The following is a 24017-nucleotide window of genomic DNA, read 5'->3' on the forward strand; positions in this document are numbered from 1 at the left end:
AGACACACTCTGGTTTAAGAGCATTCAATCAGACAGCAACACAGTAAATTATTTAACTTAAAAGAACAGAAGACTTTACAAAAGCATCTATTATCAGTTCCAGAAACCTGTTTTGGTTAATAAGAGTGTTCTGTAAAAAGCAGTTCGTATCCCATAACTCTCGCTAACATCTTTGACCATTTTATTACAAATTTAATGGTGAGCCTGTAATCTTTTTAAGCTACTGTAATGAGCCAAGCTGCTGTGTGACTGGGAGGTGTGTCATGTTTGGAGTTATAAACTAAATCTCCTTGCGTCGGTCTGAATCTATGTGGGACTTTTAAATCACCGAGTTAGACCTGAGTGGCTGGGTGATTTTAATGGTTGTTTTTATGTTACAGCATAAAGAACACTGGACTCTGATCGCCTTATAGGCTTAAATGTCTGCTTCTGCAGAAGCATAAACCAGCAGTTAGAGCAGGGGTGTCGGACTCCAGGCCTCGAGGGCCGGTGTCCTGCAGGTTTTAAATCTCACCCTGGGTCAACATACCTGAATAAAATGATTAGCTGATTACCAGGCCTCTGCAGAACTTCAAGACATATTGAGGAGGTAATTTAGCCATTTAAATCAGCTGTGTTGGATCAAGGACACATCTAAAACCTGCAGGACACCGGCCCTCGAGGCCTGGAGTTTGACACATGTGAGTTAGAGAGTCGGAATAAATGGCTGAAAATGATCAAACTTCATCAAAAAAAAAAAAGAAAAAAAGAAAAGAAATGTATCACAAAGTGGGTTTTCACTTGTTCATTGATGAAATACATCTTTTTTTCTTTAAATTGTTCACATTTCAGCCAAATAACTTAAAGTACATCATGGTGGAGGTTACACAATTTCCATTCAGATCCACTGTGAACCACTGCAGGTCTGTTGAGATCAGGTCGCATCAGCGCCCAAAAACCAGAACAAAACGAGCCAGAGGAAGTTAGTGTTGCGACTGCCACTGAATCATCTAAACCCTCAGCTGCTCGCGCAGCCCCACAGTGGAAACAAGCCACAATTCTCAATTTCACTAAAAAGCGCCTTACTCATTTGTCAGTGCAAAACAAACATGATTTAATGCATCGAAAAGCTCACTCGTGTTTTTCCGTTTCAGGTCGTCTAAGTGAGTTTGTTCACTGCTCTCAAACATCATGTAAATTCACCTACTTTCTGTTTCTAACTTGTTCTTTTTTTCCCCTTTTTTATTTTAGCCGTGTTGACCTGAGGCCAGCCCTGCTGAAACCCTCTGTTTGTGGGTGGGATTGTAACGGAACCCATAATGCAGCTGTGATTCTGAGCCCCAGCTGGTTATGGGGTCCGTTTCCATCCCACGGCGCACAAGACATCCCCCGACCCATCAGCCCGGTGGGGCATCCTCCTTCCTTCCACACATCAGACATTACGCTTCAACACTGCAGGTCACCAAATGTTTTTAAGACAGAATTCATGTCACATCAGTTCAAAACTCTCACACGAAGAACAAAAACCATGTTTAAACAGTAAAAGTAAAACACCAGTGGCAGTAAAGAACGCTATAAAAGCATCTGGGGTAAAAATACCCAGCTGAGTCACTGAGAAAACCCATTTTTGATAACAGCTACTGTCTCGCTGTTCACCATCACGGCCCACGCAGGGCAGACCTGTGGTTTTGTTTCTGTTGAATCAGTGAAGAAAGTGAAACTAACGCCTGTAAGGTCATGTAACACTCTGTCGCTGGTCTGCAAAAGTGGTTCGCGACTGACTGATGCAGAGGTGTTTTTCCTCAATGACACGTTTTCTCCCGGATTGCTGTGAGAAGGAAACGCAACCGGGAATTTCGTGTCAGCCAAGAATGACACCTGAAACAGCAACTGAGGAGGCAGCTGAAAATGATTTTTTACTTTCAATATTTAAAATGTGTGTAGCTGTTGTTTTTTTGTTTTTTTTAAAAAAACTAATTGTATTGCTAAACAGGTATTTCTAATAAACCTCAAACTTTAAACTGACAGTTAAAGTTATTATTTTTCTTGCAGTGCCCATTGTGGCACGTTGCTTATGATGCGCTCTACCACCGACGGTTTCAGTGGTACATATGTACAGTAAATAACAGTGGTTTTTCTCGTCCTCTTGGTACTACTACCTGGTTTATGTATGACAACAATGCTTTCTCAGAAAGCTCGTGACAACCCATGTTGTCCTGTAAATGTCAAATCACATTACAAGCTTTTACCATTTCCTCCAAACACATCACAAAGCAGCAGCTGCGAATTGTTCTGCTTTTACAAATGAGTGTGGCCCACTGTTTCCACAAACCAGCACACAATATGTATACGTGTTCTTCTTAATATCCATTGTTGGGTAAGGCCCATGTGTCCGGGCTTGGAGCCTTCATTGGCAAAACGCAATAGTCGGGGATTACATAAACTAGGTGAGGTCCAAAACACCAATCATCAAAGACGACACACGGCTGCACGGCACAAAGAACAAGACAGCAGGCAACGGTGGCTGTGAGGAAATCATCATGAAAGAAGTAAAGGTAAATGACATTAAACATGTCAGCAGGCAAAATAAAACTTTACAAGACCCTGCAGATATAACATCTTACAACAATCGAATAAATGTAAACATAAACCATGTAATCAATACAATTATCTGCCTTTTCAAGCCTGCTTAATCTATAAGAGTGAGGAAAAAACTGCCCTCAATTACACCAAACGGCATCACCTACAGAGGAGTACCTGTAATTCGACAGTTCCACAAGATCGCAGGAAATGACTGAGCAGCAGGTTCCGTGTTGAGTCCACACCTGACATCACAGACCCTGTAAAAAAGGGTAAAACCTTTCAACAAGCAGAACACATATTTGGCTTCATAAGAGATTCTGTTTTGGTCGGTTCAAAATAAAGACAAACATATTGGGATAAAGCTTCATACAAGTCTATTAGATTTTTTATTCTGCTATAACTTATTGTAGTATTTAACTGTGGATGATGACGTGATGTTTTTTGTTTTGTTCTTTCATGGCAGTTTTCTCATCTGGGTGGTTAGCCTGCTCTCTATCGTGCCGGTGTGTCCTCTTTGTTGATTGGGGATTGGACCTCACCTCATATTTCTATACAATTATTATACTATATTCTAAAATATTATTTCATCTTATTATACATCAGACTATCCTGATGATGTCTCAACCAAAATATGCTTTCAATATTTGGTAAGTAAAATGAATGTTTCTTATCTGGTGCCTGTATTCTGTTTGTTTTCATATTTGTCAAGACCGGGCACGCGATATATGTTTAAGATCTGGAGCTGAGCGCACTCCTACTTTGTGTTACATTTCAGTGTTCACTCAAACATGTTCAGCCTGGATGGTGGAGGAATACACCCACCCGCGTGTCAGACACTAGACTAACTCAGCTATCTTCTATTTTATGTTCACGCTGCAGGTATTAATCCACCAAATGCAGATTTTCAGACTCACACAACTCAGATCCCAGAAGCATGATGGTGAAGCTTAAAAGGTTTAAAAGCACTGAGAGTGAAGAGGAACGTATATCAAACCACCTGCATTTCTATAGAAAAGAATTTTTCAGAAAAACCAAACATGCCTACTGCATTTTCTTTCTTGCTTACAGTCATTTGTAGACAAGATGAAAATCTGAGTTACACACAGCTACACAGAAGGTGAGAGCACTCAGGGAAATTTAAAAGAAAAGAAAACACACAGCACTCTTTGACACAAAGACAGCCACTCAATTTAGTCTTCCACAGTAGGCTGTGTTATCAAAAAGCAAAGGCAGAACCAGAAAGACCAGCTATTCATTTTCTACGTTTGCTTTGCTGGTACGATAAAACTGAATTACAGTATGCATCTAAAAGCATGTACTGGTTAACTAACGACTGAAATCAATTCACAGAAAACAAAAGTGTGAACATGACCTGGATCAGTAGTAGCTACAACTGAACAGAGTTGAGGTTAATTTGGGCTGAGGCACTGGACAGCTGGTGAAAAATTTTGTCACAAGTGCCATTCTCACAAGAACGAGTCAGTCAGCAGCCTGAAGGAGCCAAAGGCAAAGGAAACTTGGACAGTAGTCTTTCACAAGTTTGAGGTGTCACGTCCTATTCTTTCATTCATGGCTATGAACTGGCTCATGAGACTGTTCTTCATTTCCCTCTCATGCTCCTTTAACCTCTGCAAACAGGCGTCCATCTCTCGGATCTGGGCGTCCATCGCCAACACTGATGTGGAGACTTCCTCCATCACCGGCATTTTCCTTCTCTCTGATGGAATTGCGTGTGCTGTAAAACAAAGACATTGCAGCATGCAATTAGAAGACAGAGACACCCTTTCATCTGTCTGCTCAAAGTGAAACTATGGCCACCGGTCTAACAGTCGTCCCTTCAAATCTACTCTGGTGAATAGAACAAACTCCAGCAATAAAAGAGCCTCCTGATAAGGACAGAATATTGAATAAGTGATACTGTTCCTTATGCAGATTTCCTACAGATTAGATAAAGAACTGGAGACCCAAATACTGCCCAGAGGTCAGTTTAAATGTGTGCAGGAATCTGATGGCATTCTTTTAAAAACTAGCTTATCTGACAGAGTGGATCCAACTGTTTTATTCTTACAAACATGCTGGTCTGACTTCATCAGTGAAAATTTGTGTTCAAAGACTATGTGTGTGCAACAATGAAGCCCACCTACACCTAAATACTGAGAACATCCAAGGGCATGCCAATCAATTTCAGAAAGTCCTTTCCACTAAACCCCAACATCAAAAGTATATGGGATAATAATAAACACCTCTGCGTGGTCTTTGCTGATAATTTGAAAACTGACGAATAGCCATGAATGCTTGGGCTTTGTTGTAGGTTTTCAATGTGCACAGAAAAAATGATGTAGCTCCCACAGACCTCACTACCTGCTGTAAAAGGCTTGAGCTATTCTGTGTAGCCAGACCTGTATAGAGAATATAAACAGAGTAAAGTGTAAATGGACCAAAACCTCCTGTGCAGTAGTGTGTTTAAACCAGTCTATGTGATATCTGCACCTCACGACCAATTCACACTCTATACTATTTTAGTGATTTTTACTGGAATCTAAATGCACTGGTCTCCATAGAAGTTCAAACGTCAAACAAGCTTGTTGTTTCAGGGTGCTGAAGGCTACAAATAAAGGCATTCAACAGAATGGTTCAGACATTTTTTAGAGTGCAGTTTAAAGGTTTTTTTTTCTATTCTTAAAAAATAAAAATTAACAATTCGGTTTAGAAGTACTGAACTTCGAGGACAGAAACTAAGTATTGACCCTGTTGCACTAGAATCGATCTGATACTGATACCAGCGCTTGATTGATAGCATCTAGCACCGCCCCTGCAAACTTGCCCTACAACAGAATCAAACTCACGGGGCTGATTGTGTGCACGTGTTCTGGTGGGCTGTACTGGTCCTCGTCGTCATCCACCTCCGCTGGGCCTAGGTGCTTGCTGAGCTCTCAGTCGTCCACTTCGTCCCTGACTGCACTTCGGTGCGGAGGTGGGCGTGGCGGGTGTGGGTGCTGGGGATGGCGCTTCACCGGGTTCCCCGACTTGGCATTTCGAAGATCACGTCTGCGTATCAGCTAGCCGACGCGCTCGGTCCCGCAGCGGGTCTTCTGCTCGTGGTACAGTGACCCGCGGACGACCCTCTCCGCCAGCAGCTGTTTATCCGCCGGTAAACCGCGGAGTTCTCGCCGTGCCCGCGATCAAGTTGCGGATCCTCAGCAGTCTTCGGATTTCGTTCTCCTGCCAGTTGTGCATCCTGGGGTTGCGTTCAATTACCCCAACAACACGTCTCAATTTACTAAAAAACAAAAACAAACAAACAAACAAAATCACACAAACACCGTTTTAAAAAAAGATGTATTTATTTAATCTTTGCACCCCGTGCGTCATACAGCTCCGCCGTAAGACGACGTGCAAAAAGAGGAGAATTTGTCTCCCACCCCCTCATCCCCCCTTTTAAAATCCTGATACCGTCATCCACGTCACGCCAGTCACTCTCAACCCTAGTAAACACACTAAAAAACACCGATAAACAGCCAAAATACTGCGAAAACAAATAGTCATTTAAAAATCTCACCTTCTAGCAAAGTTATCACAGATTTGTAGTCTTATTCGTATTTATTGGATTCTATTACTGTTCTTTAATTTATATTTAGTTTCCAGAGGATGCTTCCTTATTTCATGTTTGTTTTTTATCGTTAAAAAAAAGGTTTGTTTTAGTTTCGGTTTAATTAGTTTCACTCTTGGTTTAAGTCTAATTATTATTGTATGGAGGGCATGTGTCAGAGGCTAGAGTTAGGAAAATTAGTACAGGTATTACAATAAAAACAACTTTTGGAAAGCAGTTCACTCAAATTGTGTCATAGTATTGTAGACATTCAGAGTCTCCAACAGTCTTTCAACACCTCATGACTCAAGTTTTAATACTTTCTTTTTATACTAAACTAACAGATACTAAAACTAGGGATATTTTCTTCACAGCTTTACTTTATTTAATTATTGTAGTGCACAAAATTGCCTCAGTTAGTTTTAATTGCTCTCAAAAGTCATTTAAAAAATATTACACACAACAACACACAAACTAAAATATTTCTTAACATCTAGTTTAATTTACTTTTATTTAACTATAACAACCTCTCCTAATGGATTTTATGTTGCTAAGCAAAGGACATCCCAGTATCACATATTGTTTATGATATGTATTCTGATTGTACTCTGACTCTGAATGAAAGAAGTCAAAGTCTAACTCTCTGGCTAAACAACACTGGAAAGGCTCAATAAAACCTAACAATGATGAGCAAATATATCATCCAATCAGAGCAGGTCTGTCTGCAGGTGTATGGTAACACATGGCAGACCTACTTGGTGTAAATATTTGCAGTTTAAGTTTAGGCATGTTATTTAATGTGCTTTTAAGGCAAGTCTTATGTTACAGCAATGTTTGGGCTAAAACAGGTTCGTGATAAAGTGAAGGGTTGTATTGTGTAATCCACTGTACTGTAGATGGACCTTTGTGAACCAACAGATAACAGATCAGGTGCTGCCCCGAGGCAAAAAAGTAAATATAGGACAACAGGCTTGGACATCATGCAAATGCAGAACCAGAAAACTTGACCTCCCCCCCCCCCCCCCCCCCCCCAAAAAAAAAAAAAATAAAATAAAATCAAGGCAGGAGCAGTATTACAGCACAGCTGCTGCAGTCGCTCTGCACTGCCCGGTTCCAAATCATTCCTTCAAAAGAACAAATCTTTAGGATAAGGAAACGGAGTCTTTTCCTGAAACAATCCCTTCATTTCTCAGATTAGTTATGAGCTCTCGGTCAGTTATGAGTGACAGTGAGGGTTAAACTAACCGAGTGTGTGATTCAAGACAGTAGTTTTTTCTTAGCTATACTCGTCCTACTGAGGGCAGTCTTTGTCCCTGAGCCTACGGCTAATGTAGCCAGAGGTTAATAGAAGATCATTTCCCTACTTTACATTTAAAAAGTCTTCTTTTGTTTGAACAAACTTTAAATGTTAGAGTTGCTTGTATCAGATGAGAGTGTCGAAGCTCTCTGCTGCTGCTGTAGCTTTAGAACATCAAGAACTATAAAGTGTTTGCCATATTTATCTGACCAGCAGCACTTAAGGGAGAAGTAAACAGAAGTAAAGACACTTTTTTTTTTTAAACCTTATTTCAGTTCAGTGTGATTAATGCAGCCAGAGTGCTAACCAAACACTGAACCATTAAGCTTCATTTTGTTTTTAGGACACAGGAAAGCAAGACTTTGCACGTCTAACTGCACACCATCAGGACATCCAGACGTCAGCGCTATACTGACTCATCTCTTTCCTGTGAACCGAAGGCTGCTGCATGTTCACACGAGAGGTGTTAAGCCATGTCAAACATGAAGTCCTGTTTGTTGCTCACATTTACTAAATCCATTTTGTCTGTCATTTCTGGAGTGAAATCAAATTTCCAAGCGTAATGTGCAGTGCATTATCTGCCTCAACAGCAGCTCAGACAATTAAAGTTTCTTTGTTACACTGACTTATTTCTAGCCTATAAAACACCTTACTGAGAGCTAAATATGTTTCAGTGCTAAAACAAAATGTAAAAAATATGCATCAATCTTTCTCCTCCATGACAAAAACATTTTGATGTCATTGAATATCACCTTAGTAGTTTATAATAATAAGAAATGTGGACTGAGGCACTTGACAGCTGTCAGACAGTAGGTGGTCTGATGAGGCCGAAAATGCAGGGAACTAGATAGCACTCCAAGACTTCATGCTTTTTCTTGTAGTTTCATCAACTGATTATTTCAGTCATGGTTGTGAGCTGACATTATGAGGCATTTTCCTGTTATGGTCCATTGACCTCTGCAGATGGATGTCCTCCAGCACCTGTGTGCAGTTGCAGGAGGACTTTTCTCCAAGCTAGGTGCCCGTCACTGACACTAGCTTCATCATTGTTGTTTTCCTTTTCTTTGCTCGAAATGCAGCGTGTCATTAATGGGACAATGACACATTTTCTGCAGTTTGTCTCTGAGCTTCAGCACAGTGGACGTGAAATAATACAATGACTATAGGCTCAAGTTCTTAGAGCATTTGCAGCTCCTATTATGGTGGCGCTTTGGTAGAGCATAGATACAACATAATCTTTTTTTTTTTTTAAAAAAGCATTAGAGGGTTTATTATTGTTGTTAGTTCATGTTGGAAACATACTTCCATTATTCAGACAGAAATCTTTAAATCATAAAGATAATGGGATCTCCATGTCTTTAGGTCCATAATTTGTTTGACAGAGACAATTTTTGATAATTTTGCCTCTATACACCTATCAAAATGATCAAACATTACTTGGGCAAAATTACAAACTTTTAAATATACGGGTTACTTTTTTAATACTTGGATGAAATTCCTTTGCAGTTAGTAACTGCCTGATGCCTGGAACCCACGAACATCACCGATGCTGTGTTTTTTCCTTTGAGATATTCTGCCAGGCTTTTGCTGCAGCTGTCTTCAGCTGCTACTTGTTTGTGGTTCTCTCTGCACTCAGCTTTGTATTTAATAACTGAAAAGCTGCTCTGCTAGGTTGACAACCATTCATACTCACATTTACACCTACGGCTAATATAGAATCACCAATTCACCTAACCGCACTAACTGCATGTCTTTGAACTGCTGTAAGGACCTTCATTTGTGCTACCCATAACTTTATTTACAATCTTAAAAAAAAACATTTGTTTAGATGACTAATGTGAAAATTGCTGCATGTTAAGTTTCTACACACAAAGCTATTTATGGTTGTATTAGCAAAAAAAAAAGGTAAGCAATAAGAAAATGATCTAACTAAACTTCACCCCTGATGGAAGGATTTCATGATGTTGGGTTTCTAAGACCAGGGTCAACTTTTGAGTTGTGGGCTCACCTTATGATTGACCCTTCTCCCTCACTGGATCAGAGGTGGCGAGCCCAAACCCTAACAAAATTCCAGATTCTCAGTACAGAGAGCAGTATGCACAAATTTTGGGGCACAACTACTGCAGTTATTTCACCTAACACTGGATGGCGCCATGCTGGTCCGACACGCGAATGTATGTCGTAGGAAAACACAGATTACATTTCACTAGTTCCGCAAAGAGGAAAACAGGCAATGCAGCGCAACATCTGACATCAACCAGCGAGCAACCGTGCGGCTAGCGTAACCCAAAATCAGGCTCATCTTCGCCCGTGTCAACGCGAGCAGCGGGACGACGCCTTGACACAAGATATGAGGAGAGGGTGAATGAGCTGACTGGTAGAAAGCTCACCTGTTTGTGCTGTGGTGGTGGTGATGATGGAGAACATCGAGGAGCTCTCGCCCCTTCGCATCACCCCTACAGTCCGTGCTCTGAGCTCCGCGCTGCGGGGGAAGCGTGAAGATGTCCACGGTTCCAGCCGTGTAAACGGTGACAGGGTATTCCCTGAACCGGAGAAGCTTTGGTTTAAGGAGAGCAGCGCTAAAAATCTACGAAACAGGGACTTCTTGTCGCCGACCACGATGCTTAACACGCTGTACGCGGACGGACAGGTTGGTTTGACTGATACCTGTTGGATATATTAGCCTATGTGTGACTCCATGCTAATCTCAGAGTGTGCTGTTTTATGTTATTTCAACATAGCGCTAAATAGTATCTAAGCCGCTCAATGCGCTTTCTGAACACGCTTCTTAAATCTAGTCAAACCGGACGCTGTCACCAGACAGCGGGAATACACATTGAAGTTCCGATAAACAGCTCTTCATTTTATTCTTCCGCTAAGCGGTGTACTTCCTCGGTACTAGTGTGTTTATGTTAGTGCTAGTTCGTTTCGCGCAGTAATACAGTGATATTAAAAATGAATAAAGGTGTTTTCAGCTGTTTCGAACGTGACTCAACCAATAGGAGCGAGGGACCGGAACTATCTGCTTTAAAGTGCTCAGATGATTCCGACTGCCCGTGAATGCCACACGGTGTCACAAATAACACCTACATTCGCAAAACAGTAGGTACATCTGAATGATACTAAGAGGGCCTGGTACCGTGGATTGATCAGGCTGCTGACACTGCTCCAACATCACCATCGACCAGGCACTAACAGCCTGCAGCAGTAATTATTAACCCATGACTGACACATACAATATAGGTCAGATAGACAGAAAGGCCAAGCTGGCTGTGCTGCAACTTGCGTTACACAGAGCACAAAAAGACCCCGTTTGAAGCTTGTTCTCTTCAGCCATAAAATATGACAATGCAAAGATTAAAAAAGAAACAGATTAGTACATATTTGTTTGTATCCTTGTGCATGTGTTATGTTCCACAATGCACTTGTTTTGTTTACAGTGTAGAGATGCACTGGCATTGATTTCTAAAGCAGACTCCATTATCCAATTTTTTTTTTCCCACTGAGAGATACTGAGAATGGTGTGCATTTTTTTATTTGCAAAAATGTGTATAGAACAAATAAAACATGAAGCACTTTTTAAAACAATGTTACAAAGTGCTTAGCAATAATAAAAGCAACAAATATGAAAAGTTGGAGTTAAGCATGACTACAGTGGGAATTTAAAAACTATTAAAAATTCAAAAGATTAAGGAAAAACAAACATTTATACACATTTGGGTCTGAAAAATGAAAAAGATTCCGCATGAGCAGTTATAGAAAGCGGATGATAAACATGTGCTTTAAGAGATTTAAAAGAGCTTACAAAATTAGCCTGGATGAGATGCTCAGGCAGGGAAATCCAAAGTTGTGAGACCTGGACTGCAAAGCCTCTATCATCTTTAGTGACTAAACAAGCTTTACAGACTACTAACAAGAACATGCTTTGTTAGTGGGCAGCAGCCATGCTCATTTAAAATAACATCTCATAGATATAGGCAGGGGACAGACTATGTAGGGGTTTAAAGTCCAGGAATAAAATGTTAAAATTAATTTTTAAATCTAACAGGTAGCCAAAGAATGATTGCAAGGACTGGTGCCTGTCAGCAGGATTTTGAATTAATTGATTTTTGATATCTGTCTAAGCTGAATGAAGAAGGATTGCATGACATTAGACTCAAATGAGAGGTCAGAGTCATAAAATACCCCCCAAGTTGCAAACCTCTTTGCAAATATTCTTTAATACAATGCTAATGCTAGGGGAGGAATGTGTGATTATAACTGCATGACTGTATCATGCATCAGACAACCATTAATACTTATAAAAACGCCCTTCATACATTATACTTTTCTTATAGCTTGTATGTAACATCCTATATCTATTTTTACATCCTCCCAGGTCCCTCCAGCAGTGATGTCCAGAGTGCTGTCCCTTCGTGGTAGTGGGGTTCTCCCTGTGGCTGGTGGGGAGGTGATGGGTGAAGGTCTAAGGGTACGGGTGGATCGGGCTGCCACATTCAGGGCCGTTCTGGCGGGTGGAGCTGCAGAGTACCTGAAGCCCTTGAGTCAGAGGCAGGGCTGTGTGGTGCTCAACTGCCCCGCACTGCACCCTAAGCCCAACACACCCAGTCCTGACACAATAAGTTTAGGCCAGCTGAGGACTGTTCTTCTGGCTGACCACTTGGGGGCACTGCTGAGAAGACAGGGGTGAGTCTGGTTTAATGGACCTGGACCTTGTAAACCTTGCCAGAAATGTCGGGCTTTTAAAATCCTCTTGGTTTTAATTTTTCTCTCATTCAAAAAGAATTAATAACACAGTCATCATAACACTGGAAAATTCCCTTAATTAACTGTTTTCTTCTTCCCAAATGTGACAATTAGCTGATTTTTCTCTTTTTTGCATTAGTGGACATTTGAAAGATTTTACCATTGGCTTCTTGATAATCTATAGACTAATCAATTAACCATCAATGGATGCAACTGTTAATTAATCCCTTTCTCTGTCTTAGATATGCTGTGTCCTTCTGCCCTACACTTCCTGAAGACAGCGACATCATCAGTTTCCTCCGAGCTCTGGGAATCGATTGGCCGACAGCCCCGGCTAATTGGACGAATGAAGAGCGGGAGGAGAAGATTCAGGACTTGCTAGAGAAGTCTCAATACAGAGAGAGGGAAATGGAGAGAGGCAGGAGAGCTAGCGGAGGGGGAGGGAGGAAAACAGAGGAGGGAGAGAACGAAGGAGCACTCAGGATCAACCTGAAGCAAGTTTTTCAAGAGGAGGGGCTGCCGGGATACGACCCCAGCCTTGGCACCTGCACGGGTGAGTCGGAGTGCTTTCCCCCGTTGTTCCCTTGCTTACCACAGGCCTTCATTTACACCTCATCATGAAGAATGATCAGTTTATCCAAATCCAGAGCAAATATTTTTGATCAGTTGTTGCTTTTTGTGTCAAGGTCTAGAAATCTCTATATCTCATCTTCCTGCTTGTCCAAAAAAAAAAAAAAAATGAAACTGGCAGTTTTCTCTTTACTGAAGCTAATAGCAGTCCACTCAAATAAATCAAGCTCTGTTTTATTTTTATCTGAGGATTTGTGCCAGAATTGCTTCTTGCTGAGCCAGTGACCTCCTCAAACTTCGTGTTTCCAGTTTGGTTGCCAGGAGACTCCGGCAAGCTTCTCACCTGGCCAAGAATAACTTGCGGCACTCATAATTATAACATTCCCGTTTAATTAGTGAGCTTAGAAGACTGTTTTATGTTTATGTTAAGCTAAGCCAACTTTCTCCAGTGTGTGTGTGTGTGTGTGTCTGAGGGGTACCTACTTATTCCAAGAAAGCCAGCAAGCTTAGTTCCCAAAGTAATAAAACTGCATTGATGCAGCTTAGCTTAGATAAAAGATGAATGAGATAACAGAGATTTCATATTGTATAATAACAGCTGACAGACTGTTGTCCTGTTTTAGTTAACAGAGACGGCGTTTCCCAATTGGCACAACTGGACCTATCCACAGCTGAGTGCACAGTGAGACAAACACACTCCATGTCTTTGTTTTTAATATAAAATTATTAATAAAAAAACCCAAAATAAAACGGGCAGACAAAGCACTGATTTTAATTTTGTCACTGCCTCTTTCATAGGCAGCCATGGTAACAGCGTTACATGTGACTTCCTGTCAAGATGAGTTCCGCCAGCAGCAGATAGCAATGCTGTGGAGAGCCAGCGGAGCCAAACACACACAGGTAGCTACACACACACACACACACACTATGCAGTGATGAAGGGTTCCTATTTTTACCTGTTCTGCTTTCTGTTTCTGCAGAGGCATCTTGTTTGTGGGCCTGTGAAGACTCCTGGTTCACACCTGACTGCTGCACAGTACTTGCAGTAAGACACATCAATTCCTCTGTCCGTGCTTCCGCCTCTTTTTTTTGTTTTATCCCTTGTCCTCTCTCGTCCTTTTTGTGACATATTCATGTCATTTCTGTTACTCCTCCGCACACCCTGCCCAGATCCCCACCAGATGTGTTTGTTTTCACCAATAACACTCTTACCATCATCTTCCCTGCACTGTAACGTTGCAGATGTGATGAATAAGACGCTGTTGATGCTTTTCTTCGTCTGCGTGTAATTGTGGTGTATTTTTTAGCTCTGTTCCCTGTATTAATGAGCCTTCTATTCTTCCTTCTCTCCTCCAGGTTGAGAAGAGGCCAGATGAAAGAGGCCTCCGAGATGAAGTATGGAGATCAAGTAGAAGGTGTGTGTGTTTATGCGCATTCTCATTGTGCATATAGACTGTAAGTAAACTGAATTAACTGAAGACAAGTGCTTCCTCCTCTTGAAGGTCAGACGTGGGATGACATCATCAAGGTCATGACCTCTGCTACAGTCAGATTCGAGCTGCTGTCGACTGTCCACACTAGTCCTGTGAGTCATCAGTACAGCACTGTTTCCTTTCAAGCAGCCATGCTCTAATGCACTAAGTCAGACTGACTGACAGCCGTATGTTTAGGTGACGCTGGACGTCAAAAGGGAAGGCGGTGTGTCGACCAAGGGGCCCAGAGGAGGAGTGTTTGTGATGTATAACTGCGCCCGATTGCACACTCTGTTCGACAGCTACGAGAGAGGAGTGGAGAAAGGTGAGAGCTGTGCTTTTCTGTAAATAAATGTTCCCGTAACTCAGATCATTGTGGCCAATGATTGCAGTCTTCCTTTAACTTCACCCAGTCTGAAGAGAAAGAGAGTCTTATTAAAAGCCAGAACGAGCTTTATTTATAGTTCAGCGGGACTGTGATGTTTTGTTGCATAAATAAATCAGAAATCGATATTGCTCAGTGGGTGGATAATGTTGCACGTGGAGCATTTTATTTCTGTCACAGTTATAAGAAAGCAAGGTTAGCTGCTTTAGGGTGGTATCCAAGGACATGCAAAACACAAAATGTTGTTATGAATATTAAGAAGCCAGAACAAAAACAATCATAAAAAATAATAGCAAAGAAAAAAAAACAAGTCAGACAAAAAAGTGCTTTACACACGTGTGTCAATCAGATCTTAAAATCCATGAGAAACCTGGATATGAGTGATGTCATCTGATAAATCTGGAAAATCCAGCTCAAAGCTTAGGTAGGGCTAAGCTTTGAGCTGGATCAAATTGTTCCGGAATCTCTTCTATTCTGCAGGTGAACTCCATGTTAAGATGTGGTTTGAAAAAAGGGAACAACAATGATGATTTTCAGGTGTTTTGCTGAAGAAGAAGGTGGGTCAGCTGTTCTAAGGGGTGACACCTTGGCAACACAGTGGTTCTGGGCCCATCTCAAGAGTTTCCCTTCCTGGTTGAATAAAGGTTAAAAAAAAAAAAAACTAGCAGTGAATAGGGATGCTGACATTGGATGATTTGAAGTGCCATCATTTTACACAGAATTTTATATGTGGCCTAAAACTGATCCTTGTGGTACACCAAAGGTAATATGAGTTTTAGATGAAGAGTAAATGCCTGTGATGACTGGTAGAGTTATTTCTAAAAAATGAGAATAAACCTAAATAAATGCAGAGTCCTTGATATGCAGGGTCCAAAAGAATGAAAGCTTTCATCCACAGCTAAATGAAGGGATACTTGGCTTATTGCTTGGTCTCTTGGGTTCAATCAATATGTCTATAATGTTGAACATGTAATGTAAAATCTATCACAATGTTTCTACATTTAGTTTTTCTGACTCTTTATCTGCAGGTCTTTACCCAGAAATCCCAGAGGACTCCCAGCTGGACTTCTCTGCTCTGAAAGAAGAGGTGCCACTTTAGTGTCTTCTATGATATGCTGTTCTCTACAATTTGATTATTTTTCTTAATTTTAATTATATTAGAAACTGTAACTTCTAAATTTTAGTAATGCAGTGTTAATCCTACAGCGCTACCATGTGACTGTGTTTTAACTGACAGGGTGAATGGCTTCTCCTGTTCAATTACCTCATTCCATTCTCGGAGCTGCTTGAACAATCGGGACAGGCTCTGGATAGCGAAGGGGGTGGAGCCAGAGTGAACATAAAAACTGAACAGGTAAGAGCAATAACAGAAAAGGTGGATACGTCCGCTGTTGCAGATGTTTATATAACTCATACACACGTTTGTGTTCCTCAGATCTGTAAATTTCTCGTGTCGCTCAGTAAAGACTTTAGCTCCTACTACAACCGGGTCCACGTGCTGGGGGTAAGGATGTACTCATATATGTATGTGTGTACTTACAGAGGGGAGTGTGTACAAATTAACTGGATTATATTATACATATTGTCCCACAAGAAGTAGATTTTATATTTGTACTCGGTCTGTATACATACACTTAATCATTTTCTGAATTCTATATTACCACAGCAAATATGCTTACAGTAGGGTTTTCTGATTATGTGTGAATGCCGCAAAATCTATTTGCTTATGCGTTTATGTGATTTTTCTTGTGTGTTTGTGTGTTCCCTTTCTTCTTATACACTACATTTACATGCAGTTGTGGTCAGAAGATTGCATAGACTCATTTGTTAATGCAGACCTTCCCAAAGTGTGGGGCCCACCCCCTAGGGGGGGCGCAGAGCCATGGCAGGGGGGGCGCAGTATGAAAAGGGGGGGCAAAAAAACAAAACGCTTGAACACTGCTAGCATGGGTGCCCACAGAAACGCAAAGCAGGAGATGAAGCATAGCTGAATATTTCCAAACCAACTACATTCTAAGCCAAAGACTAGAAAATATGGTGAAGCATATCTTCCCTTTGGTTTCACTTGCACAAGTGCCGAGGTAGGTCTCCCCAGCAGAATTGGTTTTCCCTTCGTCGGGAGCAGCGCTGGGCTGTTCAAATCACGGACAAACACTATCCCACATTCGTGATTTTTAGTTCACAAGCACTTGTTGTAATGGCTAACTAGGGGTGACATTTTGGAGATGTTAGCTCTTTATACAGTAAAGTTACAGTGGGATACAAATAATATCAGGCTGATCCTGCCAAAATTTGTTCCCCCGGCTCAAATCACAGACAAACAGTATCCCACAGTTGTTCATGTTTTAAACCCATTTTGCGCAGAGAGGCATTTTTTGAAAAATGTATTGATAGCAATGTTGAATATTATTACACAGGAAAAAACAACTACACATAAAATAATCCCACCGTGACACCGCTGCCTTTCTAAACGGAGGGACAGTAACTGCGTGTGTAAGCGTGTAAAACCTGCAGATAGAGACAAAATACTGTTAATCTGACTATCTGCTATTCTGCAATTCATTTCATGTAAACAATAACGTGCGCACAGTGTGACGTGAAAAAAGGCACATACCTTTGACGTTGCGTGACGAACTCTGTATTCCTCGTCCACACAGAAACGTAAAAAAGGAGTTTAAAAAAAATCTCCATTTTCGGTGATTCGAAACGCTGTTTACGTGTGGACGAAACAGCTGCGTTTTCAAAAATACCCGTGTAGGGGCGAAAATGTTTGTTGTAAAACAAAGGGGGGCCTAGCAAAAAAACTTTGGGAACCACTGCGTTAATGCATGAACATCCTAGTACTTTGAGGCTTTTAATGATTTTTTTTTAACTGGTCTTTTTCCAGGTGGAATAATTAATTTTCTATAATTGTGTGGAGGATTAGAGAAAATCCAAGATAAATTCAAACTTATGGACTCTGTTCCTGTTTTCGTTTAAGTCATTAAAGATCTATGCTGTGCATTCATTACACTCTGGAAAAACAACACGTCAAAGAAAGCCTGAAATTACCATGATATTCATGCCCATGATGAGCCACCTCTGACTACATCTGTAACAGACAGAAAAGAACTGAAGTTTATTTTTAAGCCAGCAGTTGTTTTATTGTTATTTTTGTTCCTCTGTATTTTCACTCCCTCACATACCCTTGCTATATTTTCAATCTTTCTTCTTGTCTGTCTTGCTTGCAGGAGCCACTGCCTCATCTCTTCAACCAAATGTTTTGTCGTTTGTATCTGCTGAGAGCATTGAGAGAGCTCTACCACAGCGCTCTGGACACCCTTAACCTTCCCCCCATCAGGCAACTATAGCCCCGACATAATTCACCCACCCTTCACCGTTGGCTCTACCTCCCTGCCTTCCCTACGCACACACCATATCCATGTGTATTGTGTGTGTCTAGCTGACACCTTTTTTGGCAATATTAAAACAAATTATGACATTTCACTTGCCCACTGTCCCGCTTCTGCATTTCCCTGTCAGTGTATTGTGACATATTCTAACTGTCTGGTTATTTCAATGAATAGTGTAACTACAATATATAAAGTGGACCCTGTTCTGTTTTTTCTGGGCTGAAAGATTTTCTTGGACAATTTGAGCTGCTTGTATGCTGTAAAAGAAATATTTTGACATTTGGGTTGCTGCTTATTTGCTTTCTTACTGACTGATGAGAAAATCTTCATTGTCTCAAGCTGTGTGCTTTTGTACTTAGAATCTCTTCACACACTTACAAATACAGCTACAGACGTGCTGCATAATTACCTGTCAGCATTTCAGTTGTGTCAGTCTTCTGTACATAGAAAAAGGGGCGATGCCACTAACCAGCAGTCATTCACAGTGATGGCATGCCAATTGCCAGCTAGCCAGCAGCGGCAGCTTTTTTTCTGATGGACATGGTTTGCTGTTTCTTGGAGTATATGCCTGTTACAGTGTCATTTTTACTATTAGAAATTTTGGCAATATATGTGCGGTCAGAAGATTGCAAAATATAGCTGCTAGCAGTTCATGTTCTTTAACATAAAATGCATAACTTGCCGTTTTTGATTTAAGACTTAGCCAGTTAAATTCACTTTACAATACACACTACACTACACTAAACAAGTACTTAAGGTATATAGTATACTACACTATGATATACATAATATGCTACGCAAGACATATTGCTTGGGACCCTTTGGATATATAGAAATTGGAAGCTACTACAGCTAGTTAGCTTTCCTCAGCTAGTTAGTTAGCTAATTATCTTAACGCAACGAGTGAGAAAAGAGCGAGCCTGGCTCTAAATCAAGATAACAAAGTCCACCTATGAATTTTTAAAGTGTGCTAATTGGAACATTATAACTTGTTTGTTTCAATACAAAAACTTGGCATTAAACTCAGTATTTGGAAGGGGTTGGATGGTTTCCTGGAAACCTCCAGTTGCCTGGAGACACGAGTAAGCTACTGGTGATATCAGTCTGTTGGGGTTTTTTTTGTTTGTTTGTTTGTTTGTTGTTTATTTTAACTCTCAATGAAAAAGCAAGTAAGCACATTTTCCCATAATGTCAGAATGTTTCTTTTAATTTTGGTTTTGTTACTACATGATGGAGAAAATGTCTTTCCCTTAAGCACAGCAGGCGTCAGGATCTAAATCAGGCAGAGCTGGTATGCCCTTCTGAATCTGCTAACTATAAATTAAATGTATTTGTCCTTTTCACATAACAATCCCCAAATCTGAACTAGCCAATAGCTTTAATTTATATTTGGTGCCAAGTTATAATTAAGGTGTTTGTCTCAACTGATCTGTATTAAGACTTGCCTTATTACTTATTACCCATCTACTCAATGTCACCAACAACAGTTAAATCCTCTTTAGAACACATGTAACTGTTTAGTCACTGCCTAAAGGAAGAAAAACAACTTTTATGAGTCTTCTCCAAATGTTAAATGTCCCCATTCATGGAAATCTACCACCTTGTATTTATCAACACTTGAAAATATTTATTGTCTTAAAAAATAGAGAGAAATGTACAGAATATATATTCTTCATCTGAGTCTTAATCACTGTGTTTACATGATTATTATCCTGCTTGACAAATCACAGATGTTACTATGAAACAGCTGTTTCGGACAGTTATGGACACACATAATGCATCGTGTCACAATCTTAGGACATGCATGAAATGGCATGATAACAACATGTATGACTTTTATGCCAAAAATGCTATTTGTAAATTTTGGGAGTGAAATGATAAGGATCTAACATTGATCGTTCAGTTTTTGTTGTTTGTGACCAACAAATGTGCCATAGCATTTTTTTTTTTAATTCTATGATAATACAGTCCAGTGTTATTGATCACAAATATCTGACAGATTTACTTTTCACTGCATGAAATGTTGTTTGACCCTGTAAATGTATGATTTTAAAAAAGCAAACTTTTTTCCGTTAGTTTTTTATTTTCTTTAGAAAAGGGAATGAGACGTTTACAATGTGTTGTTTTTATTTTAGTAGCTGTCCTGTTAGCTGCTGCTGTAATTACCACAGTATTAAAGCAGAGGATCTGCAGAGAGACTGTCATGTTTTCCTCTTACACACTACACTACTGCACTGCAACCATGTCTAAACAGAACGATGCTGACTTACATTAGCTTTATCTTTCTCTTGCTGCCATGTTTGCTGCCTCAGGCCCCAACACCTGACCTCGGTCACCCATCCTTCATTCTGTTCTCCGTCTTTTATGCTGACTCCCTCCTTATAGGCCCTGTTTGTTATTTTATTCAGGGCTATATTATACACTGTAGTCGCACAAATAGTCCAAGGACTTTCACATTATTTTTCCCCATAAAAGAATTGTCACGAAGGCTTGTTGTCTGCAAACCAGACAGCTATAAAGATGACTGCAGAATAGTCAGGAATGCAGTCAAACACTAACTTCATCTGTTGAACCTTTTGATCATACCAAGTGAAATTCCATCTGGAGACCTTGCTTTGCATTTGCTGCATGCATTATTTACAGCCGAGCTCCTACTAATTCCCCTCTAATGAAAATCTCTGCACCTCTGCCCCGTAAGTGTATTTGTCCATCTGAATGTAAATAACACTGCCAAACTCTCGCCTACACACATCTGTGCACCCGCAGTTTGTGTTTTTCCCCTTCTGCAGACTTAAAAATAAGCATGACAGATTCTCTCACTGTATGTTTGTCTCGAGCTTCAGTGTCTGACAGATGGTGATACTGATACTGATGTTTTATACATAAATCCTCTCGTGCTCTGCTCCCCGCTGCCCTTGGATTCAACAATAACTCGCTCACTGCACAGATATGTACACTTCACTGTATGCTGCTAACAGTGATCCTTCACTGAGGATACAACCCCGCTAGTGTCATGTGTAATTTGTCTTTTTCCCTTGTGTAGACCCCCTCTCCCTTTTGCTGATCATTTATTTCCTCTTCTGACCCTCATTTATAGAAGAAAAGCGTTCGTTAACTCTGACTCAAGCCAAACTTATGGTTTTATTTGCTTTCATGAAATAGTTATTGAGTCTGCAGTGCTCCAGGAAAAATAAGACACCATCTTGATATTTTATAAGGCCCTGTGCTTTGTTGATACCTTGCGACTTTAACCCCGCGCCTTCTTATATATCTCTGCTGTCGATGTATAGCTGTATACCTGTGTACACCTGTGTACTGTAAATGACACACAACTCTGTCATCCTTGTTTTGCTCAGTAAACTGGTTTGAAAACTGGAGCATTCAGTCATTTTTAATTCTATACAGATGCAGATGTGTGATTGTGACTTTATGAAACACGATACAGTTGGAGAAATGTGCAATGGATGTGTGAGTTTGAAAGAAATAAACAGACTCTAATTGTTATGGTAGTTTCATTTTTAATGCAGAGAGACAGAATATGAACCAAAAATCCATGGAAAAAAAATGTCATTGAGTGAAAGATGTATTAGGTCCCACCCAGCTTGAATTTTGGCTCCCACAGATTGGTTCTGTGCCCATGTGGCAAACATTGGACAAGAGCCTCCTTCCCACAGCCAGAACACTGAAGATGGGTTACGGATCGGATGGGTCTTCCAGCATGACAATGACCTAAAACATGCCGCCATCTGTAAGACAAGTATCTGTGCTTCTACTTACGTAAAGAGTGCGTGCACTTTCGCCAGCTCAGGCTATATGTATGAAAACTGAAATAACTACACGGGGTTAGTGGCTGCAGGAGCGGCCATCACATGGCCTCTATGTGGACTCGAATTAGGAAATTTGAAGGTCACATCCGATTTTCTGTGCAGTTGCACGCTGGCCTGCAACTCAATTAAACTGTTGCTTGGCTGGAAATGCCTCACCCAAAATCATTTGTTTGTCTACTCACACACATGTGCATGCACACTCTTGCTATTAGTTTTCCTTCTCACTGTTAAATGTTGTCATGACTTTAAAAGCTGTGGAGCTTACACGTGTGGGAGCAATAGATCATTAATGACTGCATCAGTTGTATTTTTGTTTTTTGTTTTTCAAAAAAACATGCTTTCAAAGTGAAACAAAGAGGATGTGAGTTAGTAGATATAATAGCTGCATGATTAAAATAAATATCTGTAAAAAGAAGTGATGGTGATGGCTTGGATAATTGGTCTTGTTTTAATTAATGGAGGGAGCACAGACAAATCGGTTTAGCGCATGATAATGCCATTAGTGGAGAATTTCACTATTGGCTAAGGTCAGCAATTAGCGTGTAGCTTAGATAAGAGCCCATGCGGTCAATTATGGGAAATTCCATGGAGGTAAGTGAACATTAATACAAAAATTCCACCACATAAATGTTTCCTAATCATCTCATCTTAACAACAGATTAACGAAATAATTATAATGATCAGATAAACTTAAAATTAATTTCATTTGGATATTGAGTTGAAAACTAAGATGTTGTTAAAAGAAGCTATAAATATGTTTCGTTCCCAGTGTTATTTGCAACATATTGCTGGAATCAAAGACGAATGAGTTAATGATTTAAAACATGATTTTTTTTAAAAACAAAATTTCCGGCTTAAACACGTAATTTGTTGAATCATTATTATTAATGTTCTGCGAATTATTCTGGATTCACTTTTCTTTTTTTCTTTTTTTTTTACATTTTATAGCTGATTTTCGGGCGTCGAGGTTATATTCACATCTTTTTATTAGTAGCTTTACAGGCAGAACGCTGTTTCTTAAGGGTAAAAATCATTTACTTGGCTCATGGATTTTTCCAGTGACAAGATATCTTCTACCTCCTGTTACTGTCAGCTTTTTGCACTATTACTCCCAAGACAGTATAGGGACAGCGAGTGATGGTCAAAGCCCACGCAGTGGCGATGCGTCTTCCTGTCGAGGCACAACACAAAACAACTGAGTGACTTTCACAAAAAGCCACAGCGTTTATCATTCTGAGGTGCTGAGCCATTTAAAGCCTCACAGAGTACACGATCTCATCCACAAAAAAGTTGCTATAAACGCGTGATATTTGCAGCCATAAATGATGAGCGCCTGCCAATAAATGCGAGCCAACGGAGCAATTTAATGATGCGCTTCCTACTTTCCATAAACTGTCTGTAAATTCCTGTACTGAGCCGCTGTCAGCGCTATCTGTCATAGATGACATAGTTCAGCCACAGTCAGCAGCAAGCACGTAGCCGCTGCATCAGTAGCGGTTTTAGATACGGGCGACACGGGCGGTTGCCCGGGGCGGCATCATGGTGGGGGCGGCATCACGGCTCGTTCTCATGCTGCCCCGACATCATGCCAGCGCATATTGGGAATGGCATTGGTTTTCTATCGCCCATTTGCTGGGAGTAAGGGCGCCCTCCGTTTGCGAGGTGCGCCTGCTGCTTGCGGCACAGGGAGGAAAGGGCGGGGCGGCGGGGGATGCTCTGGCTGGCTGGAGCAGCAAAAATGACCAACTCGCAAAATAAAACAAATTACAAACAAACCAACAAACACGAAAACACCAGACATCATGATACAGACTTATAATTTGCACCGATGTTTTTTCAAAATTCTATACGCGAACAGTGAGCGCGAGAGCGCTCGGTGCGCCAGCTTGCTGCTGAAGTCAAAGTAAACTTTATTGTCATCTCCGCTACATACAGTCCAGTATATAGAGACGAGACGACGAGGCTCCAGTTACAGCAGTGCAAGTAAACAAACAATATATATAAGAAGAGTAAGAAAATAAATATACACTTTAGGACTAGGGGTAAAGGGATCAATAACAATTGAAAATGTATATTTTATATTTTGTTGATCTATAGTCTCACACACAACCCGTTTTTAAACTCTAAAAAAAGAGAAAAGAAGAGGAGGAGCGTAGCGACTTCCACAGTCGCTAGAG

General features: G+C 40.6%; 1 protein-coding gene and 1 pseudogene across 2 annotated transcripts; one reads left to right on the forward strand and one right to left on the reverse strand.

Moving 5' to 3' along the window:
* Positions 1 to 1230: 1230 nt before the first annotated feature.
* LOC146495097 (uncharacterized) lies at positions 1231 to 9941 on the reverse strand (annotated as a pseudogene). Its single transcript, XR_014871561.1, has 4 exons — positions 9839 to 9941; positions 5707 to 5842; positions 5405 to 5621; positions 1231 to 4297 (listed from the first exon to the last, which is right to left on the reverse strand). The product of XR_014871561.1 is annotated as an uncharacterized LOC146495097 (transcript).
* dalrd3 (DALR anticodon binding domain containing 3) lies at positions 9862 to 22670 on the forward strand. Its single transcript, XM_085145621.1, has 13 exons — positions 9862 to 10098; positions 11827 to 12134; positions 12437 to 12747; positions 13388 to 13446; positions 13563 to 13664; positions 13745 to 13809; positions 14121 to 14179; positions 14267 to 14349; positions 14435 to 14561; positions 15650 to 15708; positions 15859 to 15975; positions 16057 to 16125; positions 17852 to 22670. The coding sequence occupies exons 1-13, from the start codon at positions 9862 to 9864 to the stop codon at positions 17969 to 17971; spliced, it is 1716 nt and encodes a 571-aa protein (XP_085001747.1). The 3' UTR covers positions 17972 to 22670.
* Positions 22671 to 24017: the final 1347 nt, after the last annotated feature.

This window comes from Neolamprologus multifasciatus, chromosome 20, assembly GCF_963576455.1.
Source record: "Neolamprologus multifasciatus chromosome 20, fNeoMul1.2, whole genome shotgun sequence".
Taxonomy (NCBI): domain Eukaryota; kingdom Metazoa; phylum Chordata; class Actinopteri; order Cichliformes; family Cichlidae; genus Neolamprologus; species Neolamprologus multifasciatus.